The sequence below is a fragment of the Sipha flava genome, unplaced genomic scaffold (assembly GCF_003268045.1).
Source record: "Sipha flava isolate LNK unplaced genomic scaffold, YSA_version1 217_pilon_pilon, whole genome shotgun sequence".
NCBI classification, from domain to species: domain Eukaryota; kingdom Metazoa; phylum Arthropoda; class Insecta; order Hemiptera; family Aphididae; genus Sipha; species Sipha flava.
Genome location: NW_020272843.1, coordinates 767615 through 779371, shown reverse-complemented (window position 1 = coordinate 779371; position 11757 = coordinate 767615). Strand labels below are relative to the sequence as shown.

Below are 11757 nucleotides of genomic sequence, written 5' to 3'. Positions count from 1 at the left end.
ATGAATACTTTTAAATGCGGGAAAACGCAAATTTATAACATAATTAAAAACAATATTAAAATTAGAGAAGAATGGTTAAAAGGTAAGTTCATATGAAATAATTAAATTATTAATTACATTTTATTTAAGTCATATTCATTAATCTTATTAGGAAATGGGAAAAGCAAACGAAGTTTAAAGAAGACTGTTAATGATGAAATTAACAAAGCAGTTTGGAATTGGTTTGTTAAAGCTAGATCTAAGAACATTCCAATTAGTGGTCCAATGCTTCAGGAAAAATCCAAGAACATCGCGATTAAATTGGGGAACACCGATTTTAAAGGTTCCAACGGTTGGTTGGAATGTTTTAGAAAAAGACATAATATTTTATGGAATCAAGTATGTGGAGAACCTAATGATGTCAATGTTGACGAAGTAAATGAATGGAAATCAAAAATAGGTGAGCTGATAAAAGATTATAATAGTGATTGTATCTATAACTGCGATGAAACAGGCTTATTTTTTCGTGCTATTCCTTCAAAAACATTGAAATTAAAAGGGGAACAATGTAAAGGTGGTAAACTTTCAAAAGAAAGAATAACATTTCTTCTTTGTGGAAACATGGCCGGTGAAATGGAAAAACCATTAGTAATAGGAAAAGCAGAAAAGCCTCGATGTTTCAAAAATATTGATGTAGAAAAATTGCCAGTACTCTAACAAAAAGGCTTGGATGACTGGAAGTATTATGGAAGATTGGTTAATAAAATTTAACAGTAAAATGTTAAAAAAAAATAAACATATCATTATTTTTTTGGATAATGCCGCATGTCATCCAAAACTCGATTTATCAAACATAAAATTAGCTTGGTTCCCTCCCAATACAACTTCGATTACACAGCCTATGGATCAAGGTATTATTTACTGTGTTAAGTTGTATTATCGCCGACTTCTGATGCAATCACTTATTGCTAATGTCGATAAAATATCAGTACTATCTGAATTATCTAAAAATATTACAGTACTACAAGCTATTCAATGGTTAAATGTAGCTGTCAATAAATTAAAACTATAAACAATTAAATCATGTTTTGCAAAGGCTGGGTTTTATGAAAATGAAATAGACGATAAGCAAGACGATAATGAAGAATATGAAGACGTACAGCGGTTATGTACTTTTATGGGTATTTCACATAGCGTTTATGATTTTATAAATTTAGACAATAATGTATACACGGATAATGACGACATAAATGTTTTAATTGACGATCAATCAATAAATCAATCGGATTTTGAAAATGAAGATAACGAAAGAAGCAATGAAAAAAATGATGAAGAAAACCAATTGAAAACATACAAGGAAGCACTTATTTACATCAAGAGTTTGGAACAATTTTCAATAAATAAATGTGATAGTGAGTTATTGGAAACGATATCGTGGGCAAAAATAAAAGTTGAAAAAAGCATTGCTACAGAAAAAACCAGACAAAAAACATTACACGAGTTTTGGAATTTATAATTGTATTATAATCGACCTACTTTTTTTTATTATATTACATATATTATTTTATTAATACCTATTTTATTTTATTATATTATATTATTTTATTAGTACCTACTAAATGTTTTTAAAATTTTAATTTATCATTATTTTGAAATATTTAATTAATATACTTGTTATTATAATTATTTACTAAAAATTAAAATTTATTGTAGCCTATGATATTTATTAATTTTTAATATTTTTATTTTTATTATTGACCGGAAAATGTTACAACTTTAATCGTGCAGTATATCGTAACTGTATAGTACGGAATTTTCTTATCCTGCCTAAAACGGAAATTTTTATTGGGCCCGTGCAATTCCGCATAAGACAGGTTTTACTGTATTGACGTTTAGTCACCTACTTGTACTAAACGAATATATATAAAAGCAACACCTAACGTGTCGTTATATAGTACACATTACTACTTCTATACTACTTAAATATTATATCAGACGAATACAATTAATACTTTATCTCATAACGTCAAAACTTAATCAACTGTTGAAAAAAATGTTTCATCACATTTGGTAATATAATCATAATAACAAAAATGTTTGACCAGATAACAAATATTAAATTACTTGTATACAATAGTTCATTTTGCCCCATTCACCATTATACCCCAGATTACTCTACTAAGATACTATACACGTTTCGATTATGTAATGTCTTATCGATACAATTTTACAGAGCCGTACCGAGCAATTTTTTATCCTGAGGCAGAACTGAAGGAATGCGCCCTAGGTTGTAGGGTTATCACATTCACATTTTTTAATATGTATAATACGATTCGGAAAAAATCAGAAAAATTGTAATTAGGTTTCTAGCAAAACAAGAAATAACGTTTCTTAAAATAAGTTAATTATTTAATATTTTTGCGCCTCCCAGCTTTAGGCGCCTAAGGGAAGTGACTCGCTCGCCTCACTCTAGTTACGGCTCTGCAATTTTACTGTCGAACATCAATTAATGATATTGTGTTCGACAGACAAAACGGGTGCTGATTAAATATGAGAAAATAGTACTTCGGATTGTAACATTAAATTTAAATCGAAGTGTTCTTATTGATATACCGACAAATTTGAGTAAAAAAGTACTCTTGTAGTTTATTTGAAAACGCACTTAGGCGTTAATGATCCCAAGTATGTAGTTTTAGTTACTATGTGAATTGCAATCTTAAGATGCTGAATAAATATAAAAACAATTTTGAACCTATTAAAATCAAATGGTTTAAATGAATATTTACTAAAAAAAAAAAAAAAAAATGGGTGGCTAAAGCTACAGATGGAGTATTATCTAGTATTATGATTGGTAAAAACCCAGGTGTTGCGACTCATTACGTGAAAAGTATCTTAAAGTTTTTGTTTGGCATTGCTATAATCATAAGCTTGAAATATAAGTATCCGATACAATAAAAGACGTTCGTGGAATCAACCATTTTAAATTGTTTATTGATAAGTTACATAGCTTGTTCAGTCAATCACCAAAACTGCTTAACAAACTTGTTGTCAAGATTTAAATTTGCAGTTTAATAAAATAGGTCTTGTACATAGTACTTGATGGGTGCCCAGTATAGTCTAAGGACAGTAAAAGTAGTTTGGATGTCATTTACTGCCCTCTATTCTCATTTTAAAAGTTCTTATTATGATAAAAGAAGTAATGATAAAAATACAAATTCAGTATCTATTTATTGGATCGAAAAAAAAACTGGAAAGTCCAGAATTCGTTTTGAACCTAGGTCTTATTTTGACGTATTTCAAGAACTTTCAGTTTTATCACGCTACCAAAAGTTGAATAGTTAATAAAAAGAACAAAATTACGTTCAGATTATTCCGAACAAAAAAATTATTCCCATTAATCAAAATCAATTAATTCAAAGAATAATCGATAGAATGACGATAAGGTTAAGTTTAAGTTCAGGCGATGAAAACTATCAATTGCTTAATGATATTTCAGTACTTGATCTAGATAAATTGAAAATTAGTGAAAAGGGAAGTAATCGGTATGAGGAATCAGAACTTTGAAGAATTTGTAGAAGTTTTGATGTTAATGAAATTGAAGCAGCTCATGGTTTAAGAGCCTTTATCGAAGATTATGAATTGATACCAAAAAACTTTAAACTCATTTTTAATATAATCACATCATTGCCATGTTCAACAATTGGATGCGAAAGGGGATTTAGTCCTGTGAATAATATTATTACAAATTTGAGAGCATCACTTTTAATTTCAAATGTATCCAGTTTAATGTTTATTAAATCTAATGGCCTATTGAAGTGTTAAACCATAAATGTACGTGCGGTAATGGCTAGAAGAGCATTCTGAACGATAAACTAATGATAAATAATCAAGAATCTGTTCAAAAAATAATTTAACAAAATTAAAATCCAAAGTACCTACACTTATGGAATATTTTTCAATAATAAATATTTATTAATAGTGATAGTAATACATTTAATAGTATTATGTAATTAGTAACAAGTATTTAATTAAAAAATGTTTTTTTTTTTATTTTAATTTGTTCACAATATGTATTTTGTGTATGTATACCAGAATATGTAATGATGGGTTAAAACACCTAATAATTGGTAATAATAATAAATTATTAATAATAAATTGGTTATAACTTTTATAGTATACCCTCTGATTTTTTTTACGACTACAGTACTGATAGTAGATACCTGTGTTCAGTGGCTATTTTTGCTGATTTTCCGTAGTGCACATGTTTAAGTTTGAACTTAGTTACTATCAGTTATGGGCAAAATGTTGAATTTTTTTTATTATTACATAAAAATCGCTTTATAATCGTCATTTATTTTAAGTGGTCCACCTTAAAATGTTGGTAAAATATTTTTATATATTTATTATATTTACAGGCTTAATTATATATATTTATATACTTATGTTTGTAATAAAAAAAAAAAAAAAAAACAAAATATTAAAAACTTATTTTTGACTGGTGTTTTATTGTACAATTATTATGTGATAGTACTAAAAGGTGGTGCACATTTTTATTTTTCGTAGCGCACAAAGAGTGACGTAGTGTACACAAAAATAGCCACTGCCTGTTTTTGAATTTTTTACTATTTTATGATGTATGACTTAAGATTTCCAAAAATGTCTCAGGAAGGGGCTTCATTACAGCCACCTCTGGTCATACACTCGGGCAAAACCAATGGATCCCGACTGTTTTCAAAGGGTTGCCGATGTGGGTGTAGGAAATGCGCGAATCGCGAATAATATTATGCAGATTTCTCTTACGACAAACTTTTTCAGCTCTCACTCGCCCGCTACCACGGCCCTCACTCTTTCACTCCGTTCGCTGCTCACTACGTACTCTCTCGGATGATACGTGATCAGCGCTCGCGGTTGGGTTATCGTACATTAGTTGCTGGTTACCTACGTACGCCGTGCACACGCCGTCATTCGGAAACCACCAAGTCATACGTAAGTAGCTAGGCGGCAGTGTGGTTTAGACCGAAAGGATTTAGACGTCACGTGTACTACCCCCTCGGTCTTTGTCCCATTCGTTCGGTCGCGTTCTTGAACTCACCCCGCAGACTTAACGGCTCGAACGCGGTGTATTCGATCACGTATATATACATATAATATGTACGTGTACGGTCGAGGAGGGTCGGTTCATGTGCGTCCGTCATAAATCACACGCAGTTTTGAGTGATAGAGGCTACTGCAGCCCCCTCAGCTTTATATATATTTTTACTACATAATAATAATACATAAATGTATACTCATGTGGCAGACGTACTATGAGTGTGTGTGTATATATATATATATTATGTGCTCGATACACGGTTTAATGGTGTATGTACGCTAAAGCGTATTGTCTCGTTGTCGTCGTAGATACTCCGTCATCCGCGTTCCCTTCGGCGACGACCTGCAACGGCTCGCGGTGATTTACGTCCGTCTTTTAAACGAAGGACGCATTAAATATGAAACGTGTGCGGCGAAACGGGATCGGGGTAGGGGCGAGGAAAACGTGGTCGATCCGTTGCGGAAAAGAAAGGAGGAAAAAATAAAAACGATGTCAACGGGGATGGGCTGAAATTAATGTAGGCGCGTGATTTGTTTAGTATTATCCGCGCTGTGGCGAGCACCGTTCGAGTGGTTAATTGCGAATGTAGTGATTGTGTTTTACGCGCTTCGATTGAGTTTTGCCGACTCACTCGGATGGAGTTGATCTCACCAGAGTCCCGCATATTCATTATAATATAACTGAGAGAAAAACGTATTTTACCGTTTTCATTTTCGTGGCGCGTTCGTTTATTAAAAAATAATATTTTTAGACGGAGAAAACGGTTGCTCTATACCGTTGCGGCTACTGTATCGGCGTATATACATATTGTTTGTTTCGCGAACCTGCGTTGCCTCGGAGGCCTATTGTCACCAACTGCCGTCGAAACGAACCATAAATTATTAATTAAATTTTCGCCATCGGGTCGCCCTAGCTGCCGTTACTGTTACCACAGACCGGCGACGATTGGACGAGGATTGGGAAATTGAATATAAGAAAAAAAAGTATACGCAATTTTTGGCGGACACTTAAAATTTATTTCGTTACGAATATCGTCCACGGCGTTGTCGTCCCGGGAGGGGCATGAGGGAGGTGACTCTCGGCGGTGGTGAAGAGAGAAGGGTGATACATTTTTACCGTACGGAAACCAAGAGTTATGATTTTTTTTTTTATTATTAATTTAATTTTCACCGCATAAGAATAACCGCGTCATTTACGAAGGAGAAACTTTTGTTTGGCATTTATTCTCACTATATATAGGTACCTTATACAAGCGAATTATATATACGGTTGGATTTTAGATTTTTCGGGAAACGACACGTGCGCGGTTTTTTACTTTCATCATGATATATCGCTTCGTGGTTTATTTTTTATAAGATTTCATTCCGAAACACTCTTAACGGTACTCCGACCTATACCTATGATTTTATTTCGTTATATTAGAACTTTTTAGCATCGTTGATAGTTTTTCGGCTGAACATTTTACGAAAAATTACAGGTAACTAAATAATGGTAAGTAACCAATAACGGGTTATTTCGTTGGTTAATTTTTAACTAAATTTAATTAACATTTTTAATGGTGTAAAACAACTCTACAACGATAGAGTAAAAGAAATCAAATTTTCTAGTCGTATTATTTATTCCAGTGCTTATATATTATAATAATAATATACAAGTTAAATGATTATCCATATAATCTCTAAGTTTATTATAATTCGGATTAAAAAGTATATTACTACCTAAATTATTATTATGTTGACAATTTAAAAGAGTGAATTCAATCATCTTGCAACTATTCTAAATGCACCTGTACGGTTGTTGATTTGGAGCGATTATCTAAAGTTGCGATAAAAAAATTTTTCTACGAGTATAATAGTAAAAAAATTTTTATTATATTTTTAATGGTAATTTTCTAGACCTACGTTATTTTTTCATTCCCTGAAGTTTTATTAATATGCCACTTTTTGGTCATTTTTAAATGTAATAAGTTTGCGGTATTGTTCCTTTATATCTCCTTCGATTCCAAAAACTCGTAATTAAGTGTAAATCTTATTGATACAAATGTTGAGTTATCAATAAACAATTCTTAGGTCATCAACAACAACATAACCATCTGAACGTATTGAAACGATTGGCGGTTACATTAGAGATCCAAAAAATAAAGGTACCACATCAATGGGGACGGAATATGAGCTGAATAATACTGTGTGTGGGGAGATCAGGATTTGTCCGCGTTTGTCACGGATAAAAATCAAATATAGCTTCTTGTTCTTCCTCAATGTATTCATCATTGAATGCGAATTTACGTTATTCGAGTCTTTTAATAATTTGGGTGACTTGACTTAGTTCAGCGCGTTAACTTAGTCGGTACGTAATGAACAATGGTTATTTTTGATTGAATGGAAAATGCTAATTTATTGTATTTAGTTTGTAGTTGCTTAGTGTTTAAAATAGCTGTAGTGCTTTCATCGTCAACGAGTTACTGTTTACCGGTTCATTATTATTCGATTATATGGTAGTGTTTCAGGAGACGACGTTCGAAATGTATACAAATCTCCTTCCAAAATATAGAAGTTTTTAGGCGCATTAACGTGATGAAAAATTATTTTCCATATTATCCTCCATTGTCCAAATAAGGAATTTTAGTGCCTTGTTTGATGTCTTTCCGAGTATTAGACCGACATTAACCGACGTTATGCATAACATCTAATTGTCGTTTGACGATAGGTACTCGATAGCGTTTTCGTGTTCAACGTAGGGAATTCTACTTCCATGCGAAGCGCAGGATTCCGAAGGCCCTCAAGTGTAACTACTAAGGTCTTTCTCCGATCACAATGGAACTTTCTCGCGAGAGTTGTGTTAGATCAGATAGATGCGAAGAAAACCATGGCATACGATAATATTACGTATAAAAAGGGTTTACAGATTAAGATCAGTTCTGTTGTTGCTCTTTCAGATGTCACTAAGAAAAATAGATTGTTAATCGAACACATTCCTCCTATATCACATTAAATTTAAGTTTTATTTTAGCTTCTTTGGTTTTTTATCAGTTTTTTTGTTAACTGATGGTGTATTCCAGTAACAACAAAAAACGTAAATAATTTTTCTCCTCGGTTTATCCTATAACGAATGCCTTCCTGATTTCTTAGTAGTATTTCGCTATTATTTTGAAACACCATATTGTACTGTTCTACAGGATACGATATCATACTATAAATCGTATCGTGTTAAGTATTTAGTCTTTAGATATTGTTGACCAATCCTTCTATTTACGTTAGATATTTATGAAATTTAAGTACTTCTATTCATAACAGTATCTAGATCACTTACTACGGATACATTTAAGTACCCTATTACAATTTGGACTTAGTCATATTACTTTTATTATATTATAGAGGTAATATCATTGATTACAGTAATTAATATCAATGATATCAACAGTAATTATTATATATTATAAATGTTACACCGAATTGGTGAAATTGTCAATTTCATGAATTGGACAGACTTCTCAGCTGATTGTATGAATTTGGTAGCACACTATTCGATGACGTATCGTTATGTATCATTGTCATTGCTGCGCGGAAATATTTTCGGAATTATTTTCGTCAACGCTTGTCATCAGACGGCATACATCGAGAATTCACTTACTTGACAACAGCATTGTTGATTTCATGGAATTGAATATCTTACCAATATTTGGCGTAACATAATATTATGCATAGAAATGTAATTTTAATTATGCACTGTGAAAATCACTAAAATATTCATGTATAGAATTACTGAAATAGAACACATATTTTTATAGTTAATTAAAAACGTTTGTACACAGTGGTCATTAATTATTTTTCAGTTATTTGTAGATATATGTTCAATAAACCAGGAAGAAGTTAATGATATGTATTGAATTACCAATGCAATGTGTGTTTAGTTTTATTTTTAAATATTCATTCGTGAGTTGGATTTCCTAGTTGAGTGATAATTGATGTTTAATTTAAGCAATGGTTAATTTTGGATACTATGCCCTGTCAGGCATTCGAATTTTGGATTATTTGAGCAATTTAAATTTAATTATTTTCTACGGGTAGTATACATTTGGGTGGTTTAATTCTAAGGTTAAGGGCTATTTTCAGAAACTAAACACAATTAATTTGAATAGCACTTGCTTATGTCATGATAAAATATTGAAAACTAAATATTCTTTCGTTCGTCCTGGGCATTTCTGTATTAATTAATTATAAAATATTTTTCTATTTATAGGTCTTTTAACTCTGTGTATGTTTATTTTACTACAGATAAATTATCGTATGTTAAATAATATTCCGAAATTCTGAAAAAAAAAAAAGTGTACAGTGATTAAGATAGATGATTTTACTGATTTTATTTAGGTAAAACTCTTTCCAAATAATAAAATAATTTCAAGTATCTTGTAGTTATTCCAATCTTCAAACAGGTAAAAAATTCAATACAAATATTTCTAATTAAACATACAATAAGATATTATATAATAATTAATATAATATAAATAAATAACGTCTAATGCATCTTTCGAAAAAATTGCAAAAAGCTTATAAAATGTGCAAACGAGCATTTAGTTTTTAGTGAAATATTGACTAGTACTTACTCGTATTTGCGAGTGAACTAAGAAAAACTTTCTTTTATATAGTAATATTGTTCAAAGTAAAAATATTAATAAACGATTGTCAAAATGTTGAATTAAAACTATTGTCAACTTCATTAAAATGAACAGATAAACTTTTAATTTTTTTATATATATTGTAAAGAAAATACAGAAAATTCAGCATTTATTTTATACAATAAAACTGATTTTCCTTTATGTTACAAAATACTATCTAATCATTCATCATTGATTTTTTTTAAGATAAATGTATAGATTGTCATTATTTTTTGGTAAAAAAAGTAGTCTGAAAAAATAAGTTTTAAACATTTGTCCTTTTTAATTTTATAACAATATAACAGTTATAACCTAATCTCCTATTAATTAAGAGTTAGTTAGATTATAATATTACCTTAATATCTTTATTGTGTACTTTTTTAACGGTTTTATACTCGTTTAAATTATTGTTTTTTTTATTTTATTCCATAGTTTATATTTGTGTACATTTTTTTCACAAACCATATATGGTTATTTTTTTTTCAATAAACGCAAATAAAATGCTTAGCAACTAATACAAGTTTAGTTTAATTATTGCCTAACTTTTTGTGGAACAATAGATAAAGTACACATATTAAGTAAATTATTTCAGCGATACTAAATAATATAAATAAATAATTGGTGTAATATTTAAATTAATATTATAATTTAAAATAATTCATTATGATTAGAGATCGGATTTTTATGTTTTTACATATTTTTACCGATAAATGTAATTTTTATTGAATAAGCTTTCTCGACGATTCATTTTCCTATCAACTGAAATACGAAAATTTTTAGAGCATAAAAGCATATTTCAACGGTAAAGAATATATTGTGCTAAATAATATGTATTAGGAAAATAGTGCCATATTGGTGTTTGATTTGAACATTGTATATAAAATGTAATGGTTTATAAAAAAAATGCAAAAATGTTTTTAACCTCAATTAATTTCTTTCCTTTTCAATCCAAAATGTGTTAAACAATATTAATCAGAACATAACATTAATAAGAAAATCAATTATTCTGTGGTTAGAGATGAGATATAAAAAGAAAAACTTCACTAATATTCATAAACCTTAGACTAATAGACTAGCTTTTTGTACACGTAGAACGGTCATTAATAAAGGGCGCTCTTCAGTGGTGGCTCGTGAGTTCTGGAGGTAGATATGCGACTTTAAATATAATACTCTTAGTCATACGCTATGTCTTAGCTTACACGTGCACGCACCACCGATCGCAATTCGTTTAACGCATGCGGATCCTCAGAATTACAATCGTACTAAAATAAATGTTGCTGTCCAAATTGTGGCGGTGCGATAAATATTGGCGCTCACACAACTTTTCCGATGTTTGGAAATCAAAAATGTTTGTATTTTTGTCATATCCATATTCATTTCACATGCGAGAAGTGGTTCAGTGGTGTGAACTTGTACTAAATAAATATGTTTGTATACAATAAATTCTTTTGAAATGTCAAAAATGGACATGGAAAAAGCTGAACTTTTAAAACAAAACTTGATTTGCTCGTAAATGCGAATACAGATGATGGAATTCTCCAAGTATTAATCTATCTTTATAAATAATATTTGGAGATGATCTCCTAGTTTTTTTTTGATAATTTTAAGTAATTTACACCTAAGGTATACTTTTTCTATCAATAATAAATTCTGAGTAATTTTTCCGGACTGCATTAAACAAATCTACAAATCTAAATAATAACAATTACAAAATATTATGATAAGTGATAAATGTAAAATGATAACCCTTGTAACAATCGTCGTCCATAGCTAAATTTCAAATACGCGGGAAACGTAAACGATTGTTTTGTTGATGTTTTGTCGCACTAAATTTGTCATGTGCACGTGCCTGTAATTTTTTGTGGTGCAGCTCTTTAATGCATTACATATATATTCTGGGTTACAATACGTTGTAATACGTTACAATACCATCTATGATATAGCGTCAGGTTCAACATATTAAATATAAAATAATACACTGTTTAAACAATAGCAGTTTTCCAAAAAATAATTTTCATAAAAACCTTCTTCT

General features: G+C 30.3%; 1 protein-coding gene across 1 annotated transcript; it reads left to right on the top strand.

The window, feature by feature from the left end:
- On the top strand, positions 1 to 1495 carry LOC112682975 (tigger transposable element-derived protein 6-like). The gene is made up of 4 exons (XM_025553774.1): positions 1 to 82; positions 152 to 439; positions 494 to 687; positions 1076 to 1495. Exons 1-4 carry the CDS (start codon positions 1 to 3, stop codon positions 1493 to 1495), a joined length of 984 nt encoding a protein of 327 aa, XP_025409559.1.
- Positions 1496 to 11757: the final 10262 nt, after the last annotated feature.

Bases quoted from the DNA above. Each gene is read 5' to 3' on its own strand.
- LOC112682975 (XM_025553774.1), top strand. From the start codon at position 1: ATGAATACTTTTAAATGCGGGAAAACGCAAATTTATAACATAATTAAA. The intron at 440-493 runs GTGAGCTGATAA...GCGATGAAACAG, and splicing joins TGAATGGAAATCAAAAATAG to GCTTATTTTTTCGTGCTATT. The intron at 688-1,075 runs GTACTCTAACAA...TGTTTTGCAAAG, and splicing joins TTGATGTAGAAAAATTGCCA to GCTGGGTTTTATGAAAATGA.